Source organism: Gallinula chloropus, assembly GCF_964237585.1.
Source record: "Gallinula chloropus genome assembly, chromosome: 4".
In the NCBI taxonomy this organism is placed as follows: Eukaryota; Metazoa; Chordata; class Aves; order Gruiformes; family Rallidae; genus Gallinula; species Gallinula chloropus.
Genome location: NC_140088.1, coordinates 5,915,686 through 5,943,230, shown reverse-complemented (window position 1 = coordinate 5,943,230; position 27,545 = coordinate 5,915,686). Strand labels below are relative to the sequence as shown.

General features: G+C 42.8%; 3 protein-coding genes across 4 annotated transcripts in view; 1 reads left to right on the top strand and 2 right to left on the bottom strand.

Moving 5' to 3' along the window:
- The window catches only part of SEC23A (SEC23 homolog A, COPII coat complex component), a 28,057-nt gene extending 20,382 nt beyond the window's left edge, over positions 1 to 7,675 (bottom strand). The window contains exons 1-6 of the mRNA XM_084263376.1: positions 7,616 to 7,675; positions 4,057 to 4,298; positions 2,543 to 2,600; positions 2,185 to 2,271; positions 818 to 1,054; positions 619 to 698 (exon numbers count right to left, since the gene is read on the bottom strand). Of these exons, the coding sequence (XP_084119502.1) occupies positions 619 to 698; positions 818 to 1,054; positions 2,185 to 2,271; positions 2,543 to 2,600; positions 4,057 to 4,277 (683 nt within the window). The 5' untranslated portion in view covers positions 4,278 to 4,298; positions 7,616 to 7,675. The remainder of the gene's footprint in view (positions 1 to 618; positions 699 to 817; positions 1,055 to 2,184; positions 2,272 to 2,542; positions 2,601 to 4,056; positions 4,299 to 7,615) is intronic.
- A 3,251-nt stretch (positions 7,676 to 10,926) lies between these two features.
- On the top strand, positions 10,927 to 18,471 carry GEMIN2 (gem nuclear organelle associated protein 2; the record flags this gene model as incomplete). 2 transcript variants are annotated; one of them, XR_014617253.1, is made up of 10 exons in its annotated part: positions 10,927 to 11,048; positions 11,659 to 11,743; positions 12,869 to 12,958; positions 14,304 to 14,363; positions 14,527 to 14,637; positions 15,000 to 15,044; positions 15,772 to 15,840; positions 17,118 to 17,228; positions 17,396 to 17,487; positions 17,804 to 18,471. XR_014617253.1 is itself a non-coding variant. In XM_084262955.1 (10 exons), the coding sequence occupies 10 exons, from the start codon at positions 10,927 to 10,929 to the stop codon at positions 17,841 to 17,843; spliced, it is 792 nt and encodes a 263-aa protein (XP_084119081.1). In that variant the 3' UTR covers positions 17,844 to 18,471. The 2 variants fall into 2 exon arrangements, 1 of the variants encoding a protein (XP_084119081.1); XM_084262955.1 differs by having other exon boundaries at positions 17,429 to 17,487.
- A 3,194-nt stretch (positions 18,472 to 21,665) lies between these two features.
- Positions 21,666 to 26,364, bottom strand: TRAPPC6B (trafficking protein particle complex subunit 6B). The gene is made up of 6 exons (XM_084263556.1): positions 26,236 to 26,364; positions 26,085 to 26,152; positions 24,833 to 24,950; positions 23,604 to 23,687; positions 22,479 to 22,572; positions 21,666 to 21,841 (listed from the first exon to the last, which is right to left on the bottom strand). Exons 1-6 carry the CDS (start codon positions 26,314 to 26,316, stop codon positions 21,810 to 21,812), a joined length of 477 nt encoding a protein of 158 aa, XP_084119682.1. The 5' UTR covers positions 26,317 to 26,364; the 3' UTR covers positions 21,666 to 21,809.
- Between the last annotated feature and the right edge of the window lie 1,181 nt (positions 26,365 to 27,545).

The following is a 27,545-nucleotide window of genomic DNA, read 5'->3' as shown; positions in this document are numbered from 1 at the left end:
AAAACAAAACTCATTTCACTACTTCAATGAAAATCAAAGATCAGACTAACACAGAAAGAATTTTTAACATATAAATATTTTTTGTGCTCTCTGCTACAGACTCTCTACAAATGCTGCTACTTATGGGAAGGCAGAGACTGCAAAAGTGTCTCTTTTTATCATCAATTTCTCCTGTGTCACAGTGGAATACGCAGAAGAATCAAACACCAACCCACAATTTCCAAATGAGAGACAGAAGGGGAGGGGAATAGAGGAAGGAGGAGGAGAACATAGCGAAGGCAAAACTGGATATCCACATAAGAAAGCAGCACTAAAGCAGCTGTTAACACTTTCCAGCATACCAACCCCAGCCATCATTATTTATTTATCTATAATACACCTAGAGAGCATTATCTCAGAACATTTCCAAAGCATCATCCAGTGAAAAGACCCATGAAGTCTTTTCTTCTCAGCACAAACTATAGGAAAGAAACAGGCTATAACCATTAGTCTCCCAGTAAAACCATGCCTGGTCAAAAGGTTCGACTCTCAGTTATTGTTTTCATTGCCACAAACCCTATTTTTTACAGTAAATCAATGTAGTCAAGGTATGAGGTCTAGAAGTTTTAAGCACATTACCTGTTAGAAGGTGGTGGCTGCTGCACTTGAGGACCCCGACCGACTTGTGAAACAGCTACTTTTGTAAGCCCTAGCATTTCCTGCAGTCAAATGCACAAGATTTTATTATGGAGTTTGTTTACAGACTATGTGAATTTCTTCACCACCATCATCTTGATGGTTTGGTTGGGGGTTTTTTTTGTCTGCTTTTGTGCATTACCTGCAGCTGTTTTGCAGATAGGTCCTTTGTACCTCTGAAGACATAACTTTTGGAAATTCCTTCACAGCCCAGCTCGTGAACTTGCACCATTCGGCCAAAGGTAATGAGACCTACTAAGGCAGTTGGTGGCAGGAGACTAAGAGACATCTGCATGGATTCCTTCAGAGCCTGCAAATCTTCATCTTCCATGCATGTGTCCACGACATACAGAAATATCAGAGGCATCTGAGGACCACGCTTTGAGAAACACAAACACAATGGCATGAAAAACAAATCTTGGCAACATTTACAGGACCAAAACCAAGCAAAGTACAGTTTGTAAAAAGTTTTCAGTTCAATCACAGGAATAATGGCAATGCTCCATCTAACTTACATCCCTCCCAAGTAGTAATCAGTACCTGGAGCTAAAGGGGAATGAAACCTCTGCCCTAAAGAACTCTGCACAAAAATAAAATGCTTATGAAAAAAGAAAAAATAAATCCTTTCAGAATTGCTTGATAGTTTTGAAGCATGTGCCAGTTATAAATCTTTTCATACATAATGAAGTTTATTGTTCCAAACAAATGTAACAAAGCTGTTCATAATTATAAAATAATCCAAATGTGTTAACATCCTGTGGCATTTCACCTCATAATTTTACTCTAGATATCATCAGTTTTTTTGATTACTCCTAAAGTAATTCTGCTGTACTATGAGCAAATATACTCTCTACTTTGTTACAAGAGTTGGCAAAAAGTAGAGATTCTGCTCAAGCTCCAATCTGGAGGATCTTAATGCCTCACTGAAGTCTTACACATCTTAATCCTCAACAAGGGAATTCAGAGATACAGAGTTGCAATTTCAGACATCTACAATCTTGGGTTGTAGGTCCATTTTTTATTTCAAGTAACTTCTATCCTAAAAAAAATTGTTAAAGTTTGAACACCTGAACTGCATATGTATTAGCTGTATTCTCTAAACGATCTAGACCTAAAATTAACTTGTAATTATTTAATTACAAACTCATTAATGAGAAATGAATCAACAGGTGGCCAAATTTGAACTGAAATTGTTTGAGCAAGCAACAGCAGTAAGCGAACTCCCAGCACAAACACAAATTAATTCCTGGCAAAAAAACACACTTAATAGAATTACTGCCTTTCAAAACCACCTTTTTTTTTCTTCTTTTTCTTTTAACCAGTCTTACTAGCCATCCTTCTGTTTTTACAAAGAGTTATGTTTTCCAATTGATGGAAATATGTTCACTCTACTAACAAGCACATATAGACTAATGATCATTAAAGCAGAGGGAAGAGATGAAATTGAAATTAATTCTTTTTGTATACTGCAAGGTTACAGATGTTAGAGATTTTACTTAATGATATTACCTGTACTACGTATTCAATGCTGGAGAACTGAGGTAAAAGTTCAGCTGGCTGATTCATTTCAGATATACCAGCATAGGTAGGAGGAAACTGCAAATAAACCCACAGAAATTAAATATAAACAAAAGATTACAGCTTCTACAGAAAACAAAAATATAAGTACAGACTAGTTTCCCCTTCAACAGACGTTGACTATTGCTGTCATGAAAAAAAATCTCAGTGCAATCTCTGAAGATATAGCTGATCCCTGGTGTATCATCCCCATCAATTTCAGTTTGCAACTAAAACCTGAAAAACTAAGATATTGACTTTTACCTTATAAAAAAATATTTTGTGTCTCCTGAATGTTTCATTTTCTTACCTGATTTCTCTGATAGCAAAAGTTGCAAGCCCAGAGTTTTGCTCGATAATCCACTTGGCTACAAAAATACAAGAAGAAAAGCTTATATAGCATAAACATTTCTTTTTCCTCCATTGAACCTAAAATAAGTTTATTTTTTCATATACTCTGACTTTGAAAAAAGCTTCCTCCTACTATGCTGTCTCCTAAATACCCATGTTATAAATGCAAAATAAGTGCAGTTTAATGCAAATGTATCAGGCTAATTATTGTCTTTAGAGAGGAAGAATGGTCTTCAAGGAAAAGAACCACATACATTTAAGAATACAGGCTCAACAACTTTATATTAGAGACTTTCTGCGTGTTTTGACTCTCTCTACCTTTGTGTTCTTCTCCTTTCTCAGCCTATGCCTTTTAGGTGTCAGTGTCTGAAACTACACCGAATCTATACATCTGCCCTAAAAAAACCTGGTTCCAACTTAACAACTCTCTCCCTCTAGTGAAAATCATACTTTTTCAACTTACAAACCTGGCTCCTTTTATCTGTGTTTTCATTATTATTCAGATAGTTAAAATAAAAAACGCAGCTTGTACCTTCATGCCATAAAGATGTCTTACAAAGTCTACTCACAACTTAAGGGAAAGTAAACTTCACATGTTTTTAATTTACATTTCTTGCAATCACATGTTGCCCTGCCTACAAGGACACAAGTCTTTTAAAAATATCAAATCTTTGGATAAATCCCAGCAAGCTGTAAACACAACACGGTTCTATTGAGATCAAACAATCTATACCAGTGTCAGGGGCTGCAGGATATCTAGCCCTGTAGCAAGTTCTACAGGATCTTTTCAATCATGTCTGACCTCCCACTATCACTCAGCCCTTCTCCCATGCCTACCTGGCTCCACCTTAGACACTGTTACGTTTCTTTTCCACCCCATACAAGATGACACATGAAGCACTCCCTCTGCTTCCAGCCTACACATATCCATGACTATTCCACAATCATCTGTGCTTGCACCAACATCACCCTTTAGTTTAAATAGCTTTCACCCTCTCTCATGCCTAATTCTGATGTATTTATCTATCTGCCAATCTGTCACATCTTTCAGTTTCATTTTTGGTCTACAAACTAAGGTCAGTAATCAATATTTTACTTGAAAATTAAAATGTATTAGGGCTCCATAGTTAAAAAGATACAGCATAGTGAATTTTTCACACTAGTTATTTTCTAAAAGCAAAATGCAGGAGTATGCTAACTCACAAGATCTGTGGTTCCAGGAGAATAAAGTACCTGATCATCAATCAAGTGTGGTGAAAAGGCTAGTTAAATGAAAGCTGTCTTTCAAGTATGTATGTTAGATATGCACACCTGTGTGCAGAAACTTCTCTGATCTAGAAGTCTGAGCTGTACACTCTTCATATGAATACCTGAACTTCCACACACCAGATTTTCTTTGCAGAGCTTAACTGGCACTATTCTAATGATGGCCTGTAAGGAAAAACATGAGCATAATGCATGTATTAGGTTTACCATAAAGGATTCAGAACAGCTCGACACGTGGTCCTGCTGCACAAAACTGGCTCATACTGAATGGGAGGCAAGTCTGGTCGTTCTTTCAGTGGTGTGAAGAGGGCAGCTACCGGGACGACCATTCTTGTGGCTTCAAGACGACTTGAAGGCCAAACATTCCAGCTGAATCTAACTCCATCTCTGTCCTCATTCTGCTGGATAAATTCCAGGAAGGTTGTCATGGTCAGCTTCTCTGTTTTTCACTACGATTAAGAGAGAACCATTAACAGAATGTTGAAGTGCAAACAGTTTTAACCATAAAATATTGAATGTACTTAGCAACTGCCACACATTTAAATACTGTAACTGAGTTACAATCAATAAACACCAAATAATGCTTCTAAAATCCCCAAGCACACACAGAATTACAAGGTGAAACAGAAAGAAAATTAAACACTCCTAGGACACAAGCCTAATCTTCAAAATAACAAGTATTTGAGATGGTGCAAGTGAAATACATTGTATTACACTAGTCTTCCTCTGATCACTTCCTGACCCAAGGAACAAACAACAAACTCAGGCAAGAAATGCAATAATTCTAGGGTTAGCCAGTATAGACAACATGCAGCACACTAACACGCCATAAAACCCAGGCTGCCTTACACACAGACACACAGAAATACACCCCCTTTTTAAGGCCTCTCACTAATGCATTTAAATATTCATTCTGCTCATTACTCAATAATCATTTGTACTTGCAAACTGCTCTCCACTTATCTCCACAGTGTAAAAAAAAATCCACTGTGGTAATTTAGCCTGCCAATATTTTAATGGGCATGTTATCTTACTGATATTAGGACTGAAGCTACGTGTCATGGCAGTTGCAACACTGGGAGCCCTATGGTTACAAAAGAGCACTTCCACCATCACTTTTATTCAAGTTGCTACAAGGCCATCAAGCTAAATGGGGCCACCAGGCAGGGGACAAACCTTAGCAAACACAAGGAGGCAGAGTATCTGGAAGTCCTAATTAGCAGAGGGATCTGACACAGAAGGTAATTCAACTAAGAGGGAAAATAACAGCCTGGTATGTGAAAGGGACCTAGAACTTAAGTAATTTCTCTCCCAATACATCTAAATCCATCAGTTTTGTATGGAAAAGGGGAAAAAATACTGTCCTCGAAAAATGGGGCATTGACACAACAATCTCAGTTACAACCACAAACAGAATGTCTCTTTTGAAAATTATCTCCTGAAAAGACAGAAAAATTGCAACTTAAAAGTCACTTCTGCCATTCCATGAGCACCTGCTGTAAAGTCCACCAACTCCATCTCCACACACTGCAACATGAACTCCCACTTTCAGTACTGGACTTTAAAGTCTTTCCTCCACATTTTACTCTAGCTACACCTGATCTGACACTCAGTTACTGCTCCAGAGAAGCCAATGTACAAACACCAGTGTTCAGCAACAAATAATGGGTGTATATATCAAAGAGTTGTTGGATTGAGTTAAACAGTTATTTTCTAGTAAGGTATTTCCTATTCAGAAGGCAGAAACTGCTAAAAAATCAAGTTTTGCTCCACCTTTTCTTCCACCCACATATTTCATCCTATACCAAATGTGAAATTCACAGTCTAACAAGTTACATTCAGTTTCAATAGCACTGTTCTAGCTGTCCAGGCACATTTGCTGAGATAGGTGCAGAGAGGTATTACATTAGACAAGAACAGCAAGCCCTCCTGACCCACAAATTGCATACCAAACTTCATACACATGAACGCCACAAAATACATATTGTCCACCTCAGAAAACCACAGAGGAGTGATTTTCAGGACAGCTGAATAGCAACAGCACCCATGGTGGGATGTCACTACTTTAGTTTTGCTGCAGGATAGGACACCCAGAAAGGACCAGCACTCTCTCCTGGCTTGCTTCCTTCCTTCCTCCTGACGCTGAGGCTGAATGTACTTCACATCCTTGCACCGTGGCAATCTTACTGTGTCACACAAAGAAGCCACAACTGAACTGCATGAAGAGTCATAGGCTGACTGTACCTGATTCTCAAGTAAACTATAGTATTTGTGTAATTGCTCTGTCTAGATGCAAGAGTACAGTTAGGATTTGCACACATCAAACGTTTGAGATACCATTCAGAAAGCTATCCTATAGCTGAATAAGCAGTTTTGAAATACATTATCATGAAATTATGCTATTTTAAAATGGTTCTAGATGCAACTGCAAACAGTAACTATAGTTTTTTTCAAAACAGATTATTCTAAAACTTCCTCCAGCACCTTTACACATTTACATACCCCATGGAAATGTGACCCAATAGAGAAGATCACCAAAATACTAACCCCTAAGCCTTGGAAGCACAAACAAAATCAAAATGCTTCTCTCTATAGTGCTTTAAGATCTCCAGCATAGAGAGATCAGAGTCCCTCACGTAACTACGTATTTTAATACCACTAAATGAGTACATTTCACTGTACACTTATAACAAACTTCCATCTTATTATGTATTAACAATCTGGTAAAATAAAAGATATTAATCACAAACCTTTAATTATTCTTTGTACCAAAGCCAGCATTTCAGATAGATTACTATTTCAGCTCCAACAAGGAACTGAAACCTACAAGAGTAACTTAGTACTTCACCAAAACAAGTGCAAGTTGTCAAACTGACAATACAGAGATCCCACTTCCACCACTCAAACAGAGCCATCCTTCAACCCTGCTCTCCCAGAGGCTTTGCTTTTCTACACAATCAGCACACGTAGAATCATAGAACTGTAGGGGTTGGAAGGGACCTCAAGAGATCATCTGGTCCAACCCCCCTGCCAAAGCAGGCTCCAAAGAAGCCCACCTGAAGTAAAAGACAACACGTCCAAACGCAGCAGGGCCTGCCTGAACACTGTTTTCACGTAGCTTTACCTCTATCGCTAGGCACCCCTAGCAGGGGGCTAGAGCCCCTGGCAGCGGCACAGCGAGGCGGGTACAGAAGAGCTCCCCGCCAGAGCTGCAGCCGCTGCCCGAGGGAGCCGCACTTTACACCCGTGCAAAGGCCGTGCTCCGCCGGCCCTACCCGAGTGCCAGCAGCCCCGGGCTCTCGGCGGCTCCTCGCACGGCCCCAGCCGAGCTCCGCCGCCGCGGCGGCAAGGGCGGGCGCTCCCCCTCTCATAAGAAGGGGTTCAGGCAGCCCTAGTCTGGGGATCAGGAGACGGCGGGCAGCACTGACCAGCCGCCAGCGCTATCCCCGGCCCCTTACAGCCGTCCGGAGCCCTGGAGAGCAGCTTCAGGCCGCCCAGCGCTTCCCCCCCCCACATCGCCACGGAGGGCGGCCGAAGCTGTGAGAGCAGTCAGGGAGTTTCCCCACCACGCTCCCCCCGGCGCGGCAGCCGAGCGGGGGCCACACGGCCCGAGGGCTGGGGTTGTCCCGGTACCCCAGCCGCGCGGGGAACGGGGCTGCTGCCACGGCGCCGACGAAGGACTGTCCTCCCCACGGCACCCCAGCTCACGCATCCGGTCCCCTGCGGCCCTCCGCGACCCCTCCCAGCCCCTGCCCTGCCCGCTCACCCCGCGTCCCGGCCGCCGCCGCCGCCTCTCGCTCTCCCCCGCGCGCACGCAGCCGCCCCAGCGCTGCCGACGCAGGCAACATGGCTGATGGGAGAGTCCTCGCCACGTCAAGGGGCAGAGAGCGGCGGGCCGTGGGCGGGCTGAGCTCCGCAGCTCCCTCGCCGCCCCTCCCGGCGCAGGGGGAGCCATCGCCACGGTCGCTCTGCGTCCCGGGGCGGCGAGGCCCGGCGCCAGTCATCCCGCACCACTCACCTTCGCTTCACCGCCTCTGAGGTCTCCTCGTCGCCCGTGTGCGTGTGTTTTCCCCCTTCGGTTGATGCCTCAATCTCGCCGCTCCTAGAAGCGTTCGGGGAAGGAGGCATCCCGGCCACCGGAGGGAGTTCTGCCGTTACCGGAGCCGCCCTCACACCGCCCGTGCGCGTCCTGCCCCGGCAGCAGCTTCACCCCTTGTCTCCGGGGGGTTTTTGCTGGGAAATCCTGGGGATGGAGCCAGCCGGGTTCCTCCCGGGAGTCCTTGAATTCACCCTGCATGTTGCCCTTCTTCCATACACATGTATTTATGGCAGCTTTTTGAGCCGGCGGATTGTTTACATGGGTGATTCTGCAGGCTGCCTGGGGAAACAAAGTATTGACATGACATTCCTGGTTTATTTTAGCCTGCGACAACACTCGTATTTATAAACCTATTCACTATCCCACAGTAACTTTCACACAGCCATAACTGGATAGTTTTGAGGTTTGTTGTTGGCATGGTTATCTGCCACACACACACACCCCAACCCCAAGTTACCAGACACTTAGGTTTCAGGCCACTTTGGAATCGTTTGAAACTAGCCTGCCACACAACAAACAAACAAAATAAACCTCCCCACAAGAAAATAAAATCCTAGAACACTCACTTCGGTCCCTCCCAATCCAGACATGGGACTAGAAACCATGCTGCTGACTACCACAGCCTGCAACTCTGAAAATACACTGTGGCTACCAACCAAACATAAATGGCTAAACCATCTTATTTTCTTATACATCAGATGTAATTATGATAGAGTTTTCTATGCCATTGCCATGTCTGCTCTTTGTCACTCCCCTCCAGCCTAAAGACATCGCAGGTAAACAACAGCAGAACTTCAGGGAGGGATTTTAAACTGCCACGTCCACAAACCTCACTGCCAGTTGAGGGAGTATTAAGCAGGACTTTGACAAGGACATGTAACCTCCTCAGTTGAATAAAAATAGAATAAAATAAAAACCCCACAACAGGGCAAACTTCAAACAGATGCACAGCAAGCAATTCAGTGTTAGAATTTCAAGAGTGCTGTGAGCCATTTTCAGAAAGTTACACTGAAAAGGGGCAAGTGCCAAAGTCAAAACAGTGAGATGGACTCCATAGACCAGAGAAAAAGCAGCAACTGGCACCGAAAGACACTTAAAAGGGAAGAAGGAAGAACTAATCTGAAAGTTCACTGCAAATAAAAGGCATACAGTATTTTTAATCAGTCATTAGCATAATTAAATTTCATTACAAAATGACTCAGCCTAATGTTCTAAACATCAAGAAATACCTTGCAGCTGTTACAATGGTTCAAACCCCAGAGAAAAGCAAAAAGCAAAATAGAAAATAGGATCCTAACATGGTGGGTACTCATAATAACAAAATACTTTTTTAGAACATGTGGTGAAAGCATTTCATTTTTTGTCATGCAGAATTTTTACTTTATGTGCTAGGCTTATTATTCTTTTTAGTCAGCAGTGCACATCATCTGTTGGCAACTCACCCATTCTTTGGAAAAGTACTCTTCCATAATGCCTAGGCACTTGAGGAGAAGGAATATTCATTTCCAGTTTCTTTTCTTTCTTCCTCCACTGAGTTGTATTTGCTAACTACTGCACCAAGGTTGTTGGTATAACTCGTTAGGAAGATTTTTTTTATCTGTGGAAGCCTTCCTGTAATAATTAAAAATGTTACTTCATTTTAAAAGTACCAATGGAAAGTTACAGAGAAAGTAAAGATAGAAAATATAATTGAAGTGTATTTACGTATGTGGATCCTCTTTCTGTTCGTAGTTCTTGACTTCAGAACAAATGGGAAAAATCATATTATCAAAGGATTAGAAGACAACTTTTTACAGCTGGACTCACCTAAGTTTTTGTCTTGACCATTGGCCAGCCTTTCCAGAGATACCACTGTCATTTGGGCGAACCAGGTTTTGTTTCTAGCAGTGACTGCAACTGTTGGACGCTCAACTAGGACCTTAGATCCGGGTTTGAGAATTAAAACTCCTTGTTACACGTAGGTGGTTTTGGAAACACCTTAAAACAAACAAAAGGCAGGGGAGAGGAGGAGTTAGGGGAGATGTTTGTTCAGAACTGCTAAAACACAGCCTTGCAGGAAAAGAAATAAATAGACCGATGAGGTCTATTTATTTATTCACAAAAAAACCCCAAGCTTTTTTGTGAACTTCTGCAGTAATTAGGATTATTCTGATCTACTAGCGGGGCTGTGGGTAGCACTGACTTTGCATCCAGCAGAACCAGTAGGAAAAATAACATACCTAATAGGAATTTGGCATAATAGGAATTTCATAATAGACGATGTAAATGATTAGAGCATCATCCTTCCGCTTTTTATCTTAACTGAGAACCATCGTCCCTTCATGCCAATGCCCCCTTGCTTTAGACTTGGCAAGCGGGTACTCCTACCTACAAAACACAACCTTAACCAGAAACCACCCTGTTTTAAGTTTATAGCAATTAACCGGTAAGGAACTGATTTCCATCATGGATGTCAAAGCCTTTCTGGCAAGGTACAAGTAACTGTCCACACGTAGAACAGAAAACGCTAACGGGCCAGTTTTAAACAACCACCTGTAAAAACTTCAGTAGGGGGCCTAATGAAAACATTATTGCAGGTTTAGACTGACCCGCCACAGAAACAGGCCCAGTTCCACAGGCAGCAAATCGGCACAGCCACTTTTTATCCCTCTCCCCAGGGCAGCTACAGCCCCCTGAGCTGGCCGCCCCTCGGGACAGCCCGTCTCCTGGTGCTACGGCCCCAAACGGGCACGCACTGGGCGCAGGGGCCGTGAGGAGACGGGATGCCCTGAGGTGTCGGCACCGCTCCTGGGTCGCGTTCCTTGTGCCTCTAATCCCGAGCGCCGCGGGACGCGCTGGCCGCTGCCGGTCAGGCGGAAGGTGCCTCAGAGAGGCACCCACGGGCCCGCCCCTGCCTCCCGCGAAGGCCGACGCCTTCCCGTTCGCCGCGGCCGCTCTCGCGAGAGCAGCCCGCGCCGGTGCCCAGGTCAGGCGGGACCATGGAGTCCGGCGTGGAGGACTTGATGCCGCGACTGCTGCCTGTGGATGACTGCGACTTGGCCGAGGACTTCGACCCCACGGTGCCTCCCAGGACGCCCCAGGAGTATCTGAAGCGCGTCCAGTGAGTGGCGGGGAGGAAGGGCCGAGCTCCCGCGGGCCGGGGCGGCCGGCTGGCCGGGCCCGCCGCTGTCACCTCCCGCGGGTGCTGGCCGGGCCGAGCTTGGCGCTGGGGTGCTTGAGGTCGTGCCGAGAGCGACCGTTAACCTGCCAGCCGCAGCCAGAAGATCCCGTCCGGCTTCGGGTCTAAACCCATCGGCTTTCTGCCCGGGGGCTGCGTGCCGCCCGCCTCACGTCCCGCTCCGCTGCTGCCCGTGCCTCGGCAGGCCGGTCACTCCGTAGCGATCCGCAGCTCGGGGCCGGCGCGGCTCCGTTTTCCGCAGAAAGAGGGAGGTCCGGTGCCTGGCTCTCCGTAGGAGCAGCGGTGGCCTCCCCAGCTCCGGCTGCGGGGAGCGTAGCCGCGCTTCAGGCGAGTTAGGGCGTGAGCAGGCTCCCAGGGGAGGCCGCGGTGCTCGGGCTGTAACTCCCCAGTCAAACTTTCCCTGAGAATTCCCGGCACAGTCGGTGTTTGACGTTCCTGAAGATTTCCGCAGGCCCAGAATTTCGGAGGCACCCGGCGGGTCGCCCCCTCTGACGGGAAGGAGAAAGCCTAGCCGCTTGTTTGTATCTTGCAGGATTGAAGCAGCTCGATGCCCAGATGTGGTCGTGGCACAAATAGACCCCAGAAAGCTGAGAAAGAAGCAGACAGTGAACGTTTCAGTAAGTTTGAGAGCTTTTACACATCTTTTTTTGAGAGGAGGGGGGTGGAAAGTAGGGGGGAAGATGTTAATACAGTATTTGTACTGATTTTGGGGAGTGGCTGGAATAACTAGATAGCACTGCTGGATTTTAAAAGCATCTACAGAATCAAATGTCTGGGTCTGAAGAAACACTCTGCTGGCAGCAGTCTTTAAAACGGATTTAAATTGATAATATTCATACTGTTTGATACACAGCAGAGTCTTTCACTGTCTGAGGAAATCAAATGTTGCATTGCATTTTACAAATATTTAATAATAAACATCCCAAGATATCTCCATTCCTATACTTAGGTTTAAATACTTATGTAGGGTAAGGGCAGTAAGTGCACTTAAGTTTAACCAAAGTTAGATTACATTCCAGCACCCCTTCTTTCTGGGTTTTTTTGGTGGAGTATTTTATTGGAATTTTTCCTTACTCCTCAAGCTGACTTTTCTGTTGTTACATTGCCCTGCCAGCTCAGATCTACTTTTGAATAGTTCAAGTGTGCCTTTCTCTAGGGAAAACTCTGAAATTTCACTACTAAATTCCTCAAGAAAACTTTCTAATAATGATATATGACCATGAAACTTCTGTGACCCTTCTCTTTGTTTCATCTCTTTGTAGTGCATTCTTAAACATAGGTCAAGAGACTTGCTTGTTGTGTTTTAAGTAACTCCTTCATGATAATCATTAAAGAGATTATATTTACTTAGATATCAGAGTTAATTTCCTAAAAGATATTTTTGTGGTAGTCCATCTTCCTCAACTTATTATTTTGGCAAGTAGAATGCCTAGGCTTCATAAATCTGTCCAAGATAAGGAAACAGCATCCTGCTTTTTATAAACAGTGAAATTAAGGCAGGACAACTGCTAAAAAGTTGGCCTTAAATAATTCTTGACAACATGAGAGGAGTCAAGCATAAGAAGTTTTATCTAAACCAGCTGTTAAATCAGTCTTGGATGTGACCATGAAGTTACCTTTCTTAAATTAAGATTTAAAGGATGTTGTTTACCTGATAATAAGCATTTACTGATCCTTTTGTTCTTAGGGATTTTTCTTATAAAACTTTCTTTACATTATAATTATTGCCAGTGTTTTCTTAGATTTCTGGTTGTCAGCCTGCTCCTGAAGGATACTCTCCAACACTCAAGTGGCAGCAGCAGCAAGTGGCCAGTTTCTCAGCTGTTCGTCAGGTAGAAAACAGGGTGTGGGAGGGGACTGACACTGTGTAGAGCACACCTCTGCTTTACTGGGGACACCCTCCTATCTACTATAGAAATGTTATAACTTTATGGGAGTCTTGAAAAAGAATTGAGTACGTACTGTGTGGCTTTTAAACCTCTGATAAAACTCAAGAGTCATGTTTTGAAAATGAATATAATTCTTCAACTTCAACAAAAATATCCATCAGTATTTATATGATAGAGAGCAAGGACAAAATCCCAATGATGTTATGTGGTTATATTGAAACCTAGTGCTAGCAGGAATGTTCTGCAGAACTCAGCCTTAACTGAAAAACAAGTGGATTCAAACCCACCAGGAGATTCACGTACACAGAACACACTGCCCATTTGGGATACATTCTTTGAACCCCTGTTCAAACAGAGCAAACCAGAATGAAGATGTGGATAGAGGCCACTTATGACTCCAGTACTGCAGAAGGCATGTTTACAACACATTGATTTGCCATCGTAGGAATACCTGAAGTAGCTGAAGTACAACCAACAGCGGTGAGGCAGCTCTAGCACTGACCTTTGCCTGAGCTCACTGACCCTGTTTTTTTCAGGGAAGTAAATGGATGAAGGTGGAGATCAGTACTACTGCAGCTACATTGCAAACATTAACTGAGCTAGCCCTGTTTCTACAATGTATCACATTGTATGCTGTATCTAGTTGTCCTTTCATCTGTGACAGAATTAACACTGTGAAGAGAATATCCTAAAAATTACTTGAGAGAGAAAAAAAAAAAGAGTATCAGAAGACATTTGCTCATCAGCTTCCTGTACCTACAGCATTTTTACTGGTCACTTTTACTGCTACACTAACAATTAGATTGTGGAAAAAAATTTCTTCTGTTAGAAATTTGCAGGAAACTGTCAAGCAGGCCAGTTTGTCTTCTATGGCATCCCTGTCAGGTAGAAGAGATACACTAGGTACACTTGCCTTCTAACAGCTCTGTAGACATCTGCTACAGATACACACCGCTGCTGGAAGCAGGGTATTGGCTTTACATCTGCTTTTGGACTACAGTGATTATTTCTTTTCTAAAACTTGTTATACCAAGAAAATTCTGTAAGACTATGAAAGCTTACTACTCCAACTTACAGCTTTATGTAGCAGGCTTCAAAAATACTTCCAAAACTCCAGCATGAGTAACTTCACTTACATTTATAGTAAGAGGCATGGGAAATATTCCCAGTTATACCTCTGGTGATTTATAAAGCATCATAAAATATACTTTTTTAAGAACAATGAAGAGCAATTATGGCTGGGATGAAATAACTTCAAAATTAAACTGCTTTTGTTTTAATTACTCAGAGCCTGAACAAGCACAGAAATCACTGGCGGTCTCAACATTTGGACAGCAATGTTACCATGGTGAGTAGAAGTCATAAAAGTGATGTTTTTTCCTGTGATTAAGTCAGTGGTTAATCTTGCTTTACAGTTTAACACAACAATTTGTGAGTATCATCAAGTTTTTTCTTCAGTGTCTTCAGGATAGTGGTATTTCAGAGTTTTAATTTGTTTTTATTTACTTCAGCCAAAATCAGAGGATGAAGAAGGCTGGAAGAAGTTTTGCCTGGGGGAAAGAATACACTCAGAAATAGATATGCTATCCGATAATGAAAATCTAGGAATTGATTACATAAAGGTGAGTCTAGGACTTCTATCTAATCTGCTTTAGTGTTTTGTTGAATGGGGATATGTCATTCCTCTCCTCATACCTGCTATGCTACAAACATGCCCATCACCACATCATTTAAAAAAAAAAGCCAGAACTTTAATGAGAAACAGTAAAAGCAACGGTCTTCGATACCAAATTTGACTGGACCTTATCTTGAACTTGTTTGGAGAATTTTTAATTTATTTTTTTTCAATAGATTCCAAAGCTCAGAACAGACTTTGAAATCCCTACAAAAGTCTGAGCATTGCATTAAAATGTTAGTATGTTCCAAATTAGAACAGAAAGCTCTATGGTAATTCCTTCGCATTTTCCAACTTGATTTTTTTCAGGTGGGTTTTCCCCCTTTGCTAAGTATTGTAAGCAGAATGAATCAGGTAAGCCTACTTCTTAGAATCACATAGTGACATTGCATTAATTATTATTTCTTACTTTCTCTCTGTTGCAGAAGTCTTACCTATTTTTCAAAGCTAGAGCTGGCAACTGTTTGTTACAAGTGTTATTGTACACTTCCAAGGAAAACATGACCTTCACCTACAGATAACTTTACTAGGGAAAATTTATTATGAGTGGTTTTGGGAGTATTTTGTCCTTCTAGTTTCTCTAGGGAACATTTTAATGCTTCAGTTTTTGCTGAATGCCCTAGGCACTTGACAATGTTTTAAGGTTCCTCATTTCATGTTTTAAGTGCAGTCCTTCAACTCGTGTACTCTTCGTGCATCGCAAGGCTAGAAGAGTCACACTTACCTTCCTTTCACTACTGTGTTTCCCACTAGTCACACTTATATAGAAACAACCAGCCAGTTTAACACTTCTTTCCTCATCTGCAGCTATTTATCAATAATTTTTCATTCACAGAGAAAATTACTCCATTTTATATGAAGGTCTTCCTAGGAATTAGTGCTTTAGCACTTACTTTACCCTTATATACGTAACTTCAACCTGGAATAAATATAGTATCACAGTGAAGTAGAAATACATGATTTCTATATTTAAAGAGACACCACTTTTGGGGTTTTTATATAATACAGTCCTTTGGGTAGAAAGACTGCAGAACAAACCACTGCAGGTATTGTATTGTTTCTTTCTGTTCTTCTTTTGAAGGCAACTGTAACCAGTGTCCTAGAATACCTGATAAGCTGGTTTGGAGAGAAAAAATTTACTCCAGAACTGGTAATTATAATTTATTTTAACTATCTGCATATGAACATATTAAACAAGGTTTATTGTTCATAGCTTTCTATTAAATTCTTTTTGTTTCTAGAGTTCTCTGGATGCGTGTATCATAATCAGCTACTTTCAAAACTTTCTTCATTAGATACTAAAATGAGTATTCACAGAAATTTTTGGAAGTCTGATGACAAAACAGGTACAGATGTAGGAGGTACTGCCAAAACTCGCTCCCCACTAAATCAACAAAGTTAGGTAACTGTCAGTGCTGGAGGGACAAGAGGTTCTGACTGCAGCAGCTTTAGTTCTGACCTGTCTGAGCTGTCAGGGTGCTGCACGCTGTATTTACTGACACCTCCATTTTAGATTGGAGATACGTGACAGTCTGCTGCAAAAATACATTTAATGCTCAGCACAGACCAGAAAGCTTAGCTGCATTAGTGTGGTAACAAATGAAACTTTAAACATTCTGATAGACAGGGTATGTTAGCATGGAGTTTGGCTGCAAGTAGATTGACTAGCCACATAATGGCATCGTATCTACAAAAGATGCATCACATCTTGTTCAGTACCACAAAGCAAGACAGTAATGACAAATTACTTCCATGATACTAAACAGTTTCACTATTTTTTTAGTCACTTAAAGGCCTCACGTTCTGTCCTTTTCTTAAAACTGTGTTCTTTTTACCCAACATGCTGCAGATAATGTGCATGTTGGCTTTTCTTTTATTCCATCATGAAAACAACTAGATATTAAGAAGTTACATGGAGGCAGAAATTAGGTTCGTACGAATGCAGTAGAATTCAGTGAAGTAAAATGCAAAGGACACGTTTTCACAGCAGTGCAGATCTTAAAACAGATCTAACAGCGTTAATTCCACACAGCTCTGACTTGATACTCTCGCTGTTCAGGAATGGAGTTTTTTCCCCGCACTGCTTGTAAAGTTAAAAAATCAGTAGCTAAGCATTAATCGTTAGATATTCATAAAGTAATCCTTCACTCACACTTTGTGTAAACTGTATTGGTTTATATCTTGGCCAGTATTTAAAAAAATAAAATTAAAAATCAGGAAATCCAGGAGTACTGCTCACAAGCAGCTTCTGTAGAGGCACCAAATTATACTGTGCAGTATCCAATCTGGCTTTCAAACTTTTCAGTTCCAGCAATAGCACTTAAATGCAATTTTGTTTTGAGACTCCAGGCCTGCTCTGTGTAACAGGAACTCCAGGGAACTTCAAGGAAAAGCTCATAATTAAGTTTATTACTTGAATCCACGCAGGGTAGGTGGCTTTATGCACTGTTGGCATGCCTTGAGAAACCTTTGCTACCTGAAGCTCACTCCCTTATTCGACAGCTGGCAAGACGATGCTCAGAAGTCAGAGTACTAGAGGTAAGATTTAATTTAACAAGGGACTTGCTGAACTTACCAAATTATTAGGACGAGTTTTCAACTCTTGAAGTCTTGCTAAGTAATCTTTCGTGTCCTAAGTCTGCTTGAGAATGAAGGGAAGAGTACAAGCACATAACGTTACATGTGATTTTTTCTGTTGGACACAGGTAACAAGAGAATTGTTCTAATATTTATTTCAGGAGAACAAGAATGAGGAACAGATATCAGCTCTGAATTTGATAATCTGCTTAGTTAGCAGGTAATGTAACTTACACACATAAAACTGTAGTAAAGTATGTCCAGAATAAAGGTGTGATTACTCTTGTCCTAACCTAGCTTTTTTGAAGTGCAAGTCAATTGACATACCCAGGGCCTATGCAACAAATACACTTAGCTAAAAGAACTTCAGATAAACCTAAGCATAAAGTAAACTTACTGGTTTTCTTAGATGAGCCCCCTGAACTACAAAGCTATAAACATAGAAAAGCTAAAAGAAGAGCTAGAAAGCCAGGGGGTCAAAGTAAAGACTTTGTTGCATTAGAGGTTTCTTACCGTATTCCAATTCTCTCCACTAGGTACTTTGATCAGCGTGACTTGGCTGATGAGCCTTCTTAGGCTGTTTTAAGAGTATTGAGTATTTTGCATTGCCACAGTACAAAGAGCATTAAGGAGCTGGCACCAGACACTGCGCTGTGCAGACCTGAAGTACTATACAGCCCCTTCAGAACACCCTCAGGATGAAGCATTTTGGACAGCTATGAGTAACTTAAGCTGAGCTTTACCACAAGATTATCAGTGTTCCCAGTATCATCATCACCATCATCATAAAATGGTCCATGAAGTGTCTGGCATCTTCTCTCAAGCTACTGTCTCTGTAGACTACATCCTCAGTTAAGAATTTCTACCATCTGAATAATCCTGTGGACGCTGCTATTTGGTGAAGTCTGAGGTTACCTTACAAATGATTGTTCTTTAAGAAACACCAGTTGAAGGTGTTGGTTTGTTAGTTTTGTTTTTTTTTTAAATAAAAAACTGGGGCATTTTAAAGAGTGTTCCTAAACATTTGTGGCATTTCTCATCCTTCATAGTATTTAACAGCAGCCTTACTATAGAAACTTACACAACTAGGACTCTGTTTATTTCAACTTGGTTCATAAGTTTAGGCACTACTAAGCAGTTCAACAACAGCCAGTAAGTTACTAGATTACCAATTATTTTTGTAAAACATATTACTACTTCCTGATCAGCAATCCAGGTTTTTTTTTGTAAACTTGCAGAAACCAGTGAAAATTACACAGCCAAATTGAATGCTTTTAATAAAAAACATTTATTAAATTGAATGATTTCTTTTTTTTTTTAATTATCTTGGCAAATACATTAGCTTGCTTATTCATATATTTACTGTGGAGTGCTTCACCAAAAGTCTGGTAATACTTCCTCTGGTTCTAATTATATTCAAAAATTAAAAATACACGTTAAAGAAACCATGAATGCAGCAAACCAATACACAGCATTAACTGACAGCTGCTTTCTTTCAATTCTACAGTGTAATTTCCTCAACTATTACAAAAAATTAAGCACAGTTACTGATAAACCTTTAGGGTGTTTTGAAACAACTAGCACTTATGCATCTGTCAAATTAAAAAAAAAAAATCTAAGTGAACAAGAACAAGTAACAAAATGATTCTCTATGTTGATACTGAATGGTTACCACACTGCAGATGCCTAAAATGTAGTACTGAAATGGCCATCTATTAGACATACAGTGTGAGTTGTTCCTAGTCTCTTCAGTAGTGTTTTTAAAAGCAGGATGAGTTGATAAGTGAAGGACTGATGAAATGCACTCAACAAGAATAGAAGTTAGTTAATTCCCTTGTCCTACAGTTCAAACATATCTGAGAGAGAAAGGTGGACAACAACCGCCGCCTTCCTATAAACTACCAGTGAGAGAGCCTGGTGTTTTCCATCAGTCAAACAGCTGATCCCTGCAAGCACCACACTACTGCAGTTACCTTCATCTTTGCTAGCGTGCTCCTAGTTCGAGTTCTGCTCTAGATGCTTCTTGACCCATCAAGTTATTCAGCTACAGCTAATGCATACTGCCTTAAAAGATGAGAATTTGGTCACCTCTTAAGTGTAATAAACCGCTGGTTATCTCATTTATAATCCATAGCTCATCAGCTTGTAACCAGTACCTCGAAAAGGCTTGATCCATTACTAACTTCTAGGGAAGAACTGTTCTCCCACTGTTCTGCCATGCATGCAACCAGACTCCACACTTCTCCCAACACAGAAGGTAGTTATAACAACTTCTGAATAAACACCATTATGTTTCTACTGTGCTCATTTAGAAGTCTAAGGCTTGAACCTCCTTAAATTCATTGTTTTAACAAGATGATTTCATGCTTACCTATAGCAAGACACATTGCTATGTAAATCTTGTGGCAAGCAGTATCTAGCAAACCCCTATGTTCTCAGGAGGCTTGGTGAGGTCTTTGTAGCTTCTTACAAGCCTAATCATCTTCCAGCACATGCCCTGGTGGGTCGACTCTGACTAGATGCCCACCAAATCCACTTCATCATTCCCCTCTTCAGCTGGACAGGAGAGAAAATGTAACAAAAGGTTTGTGGGTCAAGATAAGGAGAGCTCATTTGGCAATTACTGTCATGGCAAAACAGACTCAACTTGGGAAATTAGTTTATTACCAATTAAATCTGAGTCAAATAATGAGAAATAAAAACAAATCTTAAAAACACCTCCTCCCACTCCTCCCCCCTTATTCCCAGGCTCAACTTCACCCCCAATTTTCTCCACCTCCTCCCTTCCAGCAGCACAGGGGGACAGGAAATGGGGGTTGTGGTAAGGTCATCTCACATCTCTGCTGCTCCTTCATCCTCAGAGGGAGGACTCTTCACGCACTTCCCCAACTCCAACATGGGGTCCCTCCCACAGAATCACAAGGTTGGAAGAGACCTTTGAAGATCATCAAGTCCAACCATCCCCATCCTATGCTAACCCATATCCTTAAGTACCTCATCAACCCTTTTTTTGAACACATCCAGGGAAGGTGACTCAACCCCCTCCCTGGGCAGCCTGTTCCAGGCCCTGACAATTCTTCCAGTAAATTTTTTTTTTCCTAATATCCAATCTAAACCTGCTCTGGGGCAGCTTCTTGCCATTTCCCCTTGTCCTATCTCCTGTCACCTGGAGACAGTCCTCCAACTCCTCTAATGTAGGTAATTCCCATATGATGCAGTTCACCAACTGCTCCAGCGTGGGTCCCTTCCACAGGTACAGACCTTCAGGACCAGGCTGCTCCGGTGCGGATCCCCCATGGGGTCAATTAAGTCCTGCTCACAAACTTGCTCCAGCCAGGGCTCCTCTCTCCACAGGTTCTGCCAGGAGACCGCTCCAATGTGGACTTCCCACAGGGTCACAGTCTCCTTCTGCTCCAGCATGGCATCCTCCACAGGCAGCAGGTGCATATTTGCTCCAGTATTAACCTCCATGGGCTGCAGAGAGACAGCCTGCCTCACCATGGGCTTCTCCAGGGACTGCAAGGGAATCTCTGCTCTGATGCATGGAGCATCTCCTGCTCCTCCTTCTTCACTGACCTTGGCGTCTGCAGGGTTGTTCCTTTCACACATTCTCATTCCACTCTCTGGAAATCATTGTTCTTGGAGTTGCACAGATTCTTTATCCCTTCTTAACCCAGAGGCACTACCACCACTGCTGATGGGCTCAGCTTTGGTCAGCAGCAGGTCCATCTTGGAGCTGGATGGCATTGGCTCTATTGGACATGGGGATGCTTCTAGCAGCATCTCAGAGAAGCCATCACTGTAGCCCACCCTCCCCCACTACCAAACCCTCCATGTAAACCCAACACATGTACTCATAGATGAGAGTTCTTACTAGCAGTTAAAAAATTGCATTAATATTGTATTTATGAACAGGTTAAATTTCTTCTTTGGCCAGTAGATTACCTTAGCTGTAAAATTATTCTGACCCAAAAACCCCCAACTGATAGGGAGGTAGGAGAAACTATTTAACTACATAGAAACAAGTTCCTTTTTTCTACTTACCCAAATCATTCCTACCAAGAGACTAAACCTCCAATTTTAACACCTTTAATGAAGACACTTAGTTCATGAGATAATGGCTTCCTCAGAGTAATACAAAAGCAACTGGTGCCTCACAGAGGAAAGGCAGAATTTTGGTGTTCATGTTGGGTGACAGAAGACACATTAGCTACTTACTATAATTTAGCCTTGCTCAGGCTTATACTCTGCTCTCAAAAAGGGCCTCTGGCTTCTAGATGGGCTGTTCTGGTAACCTGAATCTTTGGTTGAAAACTTTCCAATAGGCAGTCTTTACCATGTGGATGTTAGTAACCTGGCATAGAATAAATTTCCTACCAAAATACAAGGATAGTGTTGAATTATTTTGATGAGCATTTATTACATAAGGTGAAATTGTGCTGCACACTGCTGTAATTTACAAGTAACATACAAAGCTGAACCAAGATACTGAACCCATACACAAGGGATTTTTACAGTAGATACCCAGATTTCGAATGTGCTCTACATCTTCTGTATCATCACCTGAAATTTACCTGCAAAGAAAAGCAAAGTCAGATCAAAGTACCACCATTGGCTGTTTCTCCAAGCAATTATTTTCTCAAAGTCATTTTTTAAAAAGCAATAGTAAGGAACATTTTGATCTTACAGTTTAATTGTAAACATGCTAGATATTATTTAAATTTAGCATTTAATTCCAACTGCATGGCTTTTTTTTTTCCCCTTTTTCTAAAGTTGATCCACCACAACAGTTTTATCAGCTTAATTTAAAGTTTGTGCAAAGTCTTTGGAATTTTTTTAGTCAATCTCAAGCAGCTTGAGTAGTTACAATGGACTTCACTCCCTAACTTTCTTAATGACTTCTGGGAAAAAAAAAAAAGAGTATGTATCTAGTTGTTTTTATCTTTACTTCCTCAAATATCCTTCTGGACATACATCCTTATTCATCTGATGCTTCCAAATGTACAGACAACGTCATGGATTTTTGCCCTCTGTCAGTATTTTCTAAACACTAAAGCATTTACCAGCAAGCCATATCCTGAAGTTCATGCTAAGTCCTATGGCCTAGCAGCTTCAAACTAATCCCACCTTGATAAATGCATACACAGTGATGAACTCAGTAAGGCAAGTTACCAAGCTAGCTTGTAATTGAACACTCTGAGAACTACTTACATGCAGGCATTGATGAAACTTCAGCTGTTACAATACTCTTTATTCCCAAATTCGATAGGCCTCCTCTGATTAGTCCACAGGTAAATGCTAAATACTAAATAGAAATCCACACTTTAATTAAAATGCCAAGGTGAAACTTGTTGCTAGAGACTGAAACTAAGTACCTAGGAGCAAGACTCGACACTTGGGCAATATAAAACTATGGAGGTTCTGTTACCACTCTTGCTGGTGAGATCTTTGGAGATTTCATCATGTCTCTAATAAATAGAAGCTCCAATATTTGGTACAGCGGAGCTCGCAACTGAGATTTCTCATTAGAAGTACCATCTTGAGTCACTTGTTTCTGTCTATTTCCATTAATCCTGTAGGAACTTGTTACCTGTAAAACTGTTCCAACACTTGGCTGAAACAAGCAACCAGTATTGAAGTCAATGAAACGGTTCAAGGCAGCATTCTTGCACAGGCTGCATCTTAGAATACAAGGGCTAAAGATGCCTGCAGGTATTCAGAATATATGCTGCAATCCAGAAGAAATCTCTCACCATACACTAAAAAAAACCCTCCCAAGGATAGTAGCCTGCAACTGTTGATGACTAAGAAGAACTAAGAAAACCAAGTGGAACTGCATGCCCCATTTCTTAAATCCACCTGAACCAAAGTGCTTTATTTTTACTGATTCTACTTACCTAAACTACTACTCTAACTCAGCATCTACAATCAAAACTATTTTTAATTGGTGGAACGTCTTTCTTAATGTTCATAGAATCTCAGAATCTTGTTCTAGGTAATAAATAGCATCTTCTAAATATGTTGTGGAGGTTTGTTTTTTTTTTTTTTTCAAAAAACAAAAAGCCTCCTGAGAGCACATGCTTTCCAATGAGAAAGAATTTGTGTGATAGTGGCAGTCAGTGACCCACCACCTACCATAACTCAAACATGACAAGTAATTCAAACAACTTTTGTGACACTTCTTCAACAATAAGTCAAAATTCACTGATCTGAAACAAGGTGCCAAACAAAAAACCAAACAAACAGGTTCTGAAAACTAACTTCAAAGTTATTATTAGGCAGATCAAGGTAACTCAAAACCAACTGGTAGATCCCAGGGGTAAAACTGTAATGTACCTTTGGTGCGTGTTCTAAATACTGCTTTCCTGCAGACATCTGTGTCAAAAGGCGAAATTTGTTGTCTTGAAGGACATAAATACCCTGTTTTTAAAAAAAAAATAATAATTAGTAGAGTATCCAATAACATGTAATCAACAACTTATGTGAAAGATTATTTGATTTGTACATACAGTAAATCTTTCTCAGGTTGAAATAGGAAAATTTAGATTAAGGCATATGTGATTTAAGTTTAAACTGCATTGTTTGCTTGCACTGATATATATATATATAGAGAGAGAAAGGATAATTAATTGTGAATTTACAACACCTAGATCAGTAAATCCTAAAAAAAGCATATTTACATTATTCATGGAAGAGTTCTTCCAGTACTCTGAAACAACAGCTCCCCATTAGTCTTTGTTAACACATCAAACACGTGCTTATTTCTACATTCAAATCTTAACTGGCATTCTTATTCTCCAATTCAGTGAGAATCATCTTCTTTCATAGAGGTGCAGGCAACAACACCCAGCAGATGATCAAATTAAAAGTCTAGTGTTTCCTGCATTACAATTTTGTCCCACAATATGTGTTTCAACAAATTAGGTATGAACACAGTGATTTTCATTCCCCTGATAATTACTGTGCTACTTTGAAACTTCATAATCCTTAAAATGAAATTAAGGCTGCATATACAACTCCGAACTAAGCTCAATATTGCATCTTTGTTTGAATTTATTAGAATAATAATAATAATAAATTCCTAATGGAATTCTTATTCATTAAAGTAATTTTTTGATTAACAGGTTATGGAAAAATAAAACCTATTTTATTTGGAGAATGGTTTGGATTGGAAGGAACCTCAAAGATATTTTGGGAAGTTTTCCAGCTGGTTCACACATAAATATCCTCAGCAAAGTTCCTGTTTAAGTTTTAATGAACTATAACCATTACTGTCTGGTCACTTTGCAACTCCACAACAGCATACAGGAAATTCATAAGCATTTAGTTTCTTCAAACAGGATAGAAAAAAGAGTATCACAAGCAACTGTCAAATGTGTCTGAAGCCACATGCTAACATGAAACTTAAACCCCTGCTTTTTAAACAAGACACATAAATATGGACTATTTTGGATTTCTAATGAGATAATTAATTCCAGACCAAGACAAACAAAAAAAAATGCACTAGTAACTCAAAACAGAGGTGCTGATTTTACAAGTTAAATCTTATTCTACTGCATTAGTACCTGATGATTAGTTCTTAGGTTATCTATTTGTTTTTTGAATACAGTTGTCCAAAAGTCTTTGCAAATGAACTTCATAATATCTAATTCATCCTTGAACCTGGCAGTATCTTTCGTAAACCTAAGAGATAAGTAAGAAACACATCAGTAGTGAAGGTATACACAGCAACCTGACCATTTACAGAGAAAAAGAAAATACAAAATATGGTACCACACGATGTTGCTTTCCTATAACTTTCTGTTACAGAAATTAGCTATCCCATCATTGTGCAATCTCATTCTAGAATCAGTCAGCTTTCATCAAGTATAACATTACCTAACACCTACAGCAGAATGGTTTTACTTTTAAGACTATTACAGACAGCTGAAGTACGGAAAAATGCAAAGCACTTCATCAGTTTTGTCTTCAACTAAATCTCTAAAAAGAAGATGAACAAAACCCTCACACCTACACTATTGCTTGGAAGGAGTCCCTCTAACATGCAAAAAACCACTAACAGGTGGGAACAAACACGTAAAACTTGTTCCCAAAGGGACCTGTTTCCCAAAAAGGGATCTCTTTCTCTTGCTCATTTCATAATTCTCTTTATCCTCATTGAGGGTCTTTATCTGGCTCTAAAGCACCACTCTGTTCAACAAAAACATGAATCCAGAAACTCAAAAGTCTTTACGTGACCCAATAAAGAGGGTGCTGAGGTTGGTTGTGCACAAAGCCACTGTACATCCCCTGGGGAAACACAGAGCCCAAGTCCCAGGAACTGAAAGTGCTTTAGGAAAATAAAATCCCAGATAAAACAATCATTAAATTACACTTAAGAAAGATATTAGAAAGAAATGAAAAATCATACCAGGAGTAGGAAACATGCATAAGCTAGTCTACAACAAGTATAATTAAAAAGGATTATAAGTATTAAATGGAACACTATGGTCTCACTCGGTTTTCTCTACAGAAAGCGTTGGGAAAATCCACGCTCCAAAACTGTACTGTAGGTCCCCATAAAAACGAGATGCCAAAAGACAGGATGCCAGAACGTGTAATAGGGAACACATCATCCTCAGCACAACTGCCTACCCACTCAAAACAACGAGCTGCTGCCCACCAACGAGCGGGCGAACACACCCAGCCCAGCAGGCCGGGAAGGAGGGAATGTCAGCCCCGGCCGGGCAGACGCAGCGACAAACCCCCGAGGCCGAGCAACTCCTACCGGTGCCGGCAGCAGGAAGGAGGGCGCTGCGAGGGGCCAGCTGGACTCACCTCTCGATCAGCCCCTGCCCGACGCGGAAGCCCATGCTCTCCAGCTTGGTGGTGCAGCGGCCGTTCTCCTGCAAGACACAAGGCGCCGCCGCCGCTGCTTTACCCGGGCCGTTGCCGGAGGGGCCCTAAGGGCGTCCCCGGCCCCACTCACCCCTTCACCCTGCTCAGCGGCACGGTACAGCCCCGCCACCATCTCATTGTGCAGCAGGAGGAAAAGCGCCTCGTCCGCCATCTCCGCTCCGCAGCGGGGCCCCCCGGCTCCGCAGCAACACTCAGCTGCCGCCCGGGCCCGCCGCCGCCGCACCGCCCCTTCCGGCTGGGGCGAGGGCGTGCGGCGCGGCGGGGACCCGTCACCCTCCGATGCTCCCGACCGAGGCGAAGCGGCTCAGCCGGCGCTGCCTGACTTGGTCTGCCCGTCGGGGAAGCAGCTCGGCCTTCCCACCCGCCGCCGCCCGGGAAAAGCCTCTCGCGGCTCGCTAGCACCGGCAACAACCTCCCCTCAGGCGGGAAAGGGCCTTTGCCGTTACCCCTATCCAGAGCCCGCTGCCTCAGGCGGGGGGGAGGGGTGGGGGTGAGGCGAACCAGCGCCGCTCGAGGGAGCGCGGTGAAAGGGGCTCTCTTTGGGCAGCTGCCCCCGGCGCTCCTCGCTGCTGGGGCTTAGGGAGGGAAGGCGGGGGTTTCGCTGCCTCCGGAACGGCACTCGCTCTGCCGCCGTTCCCCGTCTGCCGCTGCGGGACAGCAGCGGGCTCCCCAGAAGCAGCACGGGCTGCCTGCCGGGGAAGAGCGCGCTTCAAGCTCCGCCGCCCCTCAGGCGTTACCAACAGCGCCCCAGCTCTTGGTAAGCGCCACAGCTTCGGGTGACGGGCGGGAGGCCGTTGCCGCCCGCCCGCACCTGTGCGCCACCCCTCAGTAACGTCCCCGCCTATTGGTTCGCCTGGCGCAACGGCTTCCACAGCGGAAGCAAGGGTTGGTCCCCCCGCGCGAGCCGCCCGCATGCTGGCTTGTCAGCCCCACAGAAAGTGGGAGGAAGGCGGGTACGTCCCGGGTGGGCGGGGACAAGCGTCCCCGAGGGGCCTTTTCCGATTGGGCTGCGAGAAAGTGACGCATTGAAATTCTCGTTAGTTCTGGGTGACGTCACTCCGGCGCCTCTTTTGCTGATTCGCGGGGCGGCCGGGCAGAGCCTTCCGCTAATTGGCCGGCCGGCACGCCACTCCGCCTCCGAGCCCTGTGACCGCTGAGCGCCTTCGATGAGCCTTTCTGGCGGGGGGGGCGTGCCCTTCCCTTTCCTGCCCGCCTATTGGCGGTCGGGAGGCACCGCCGAGGGGCTATTGGCTGTGCCGTCCCGACCCGCGGCTGCCGGAGCGCTGAGCCGCCAGACGGGCCGCGGCGCGTCGCGTGTGGGCGGGGCCCTTCCCGCCCCCCCCCACTCCTGCCCCGCCGTTACCCAGCGGTGCCTTGCGC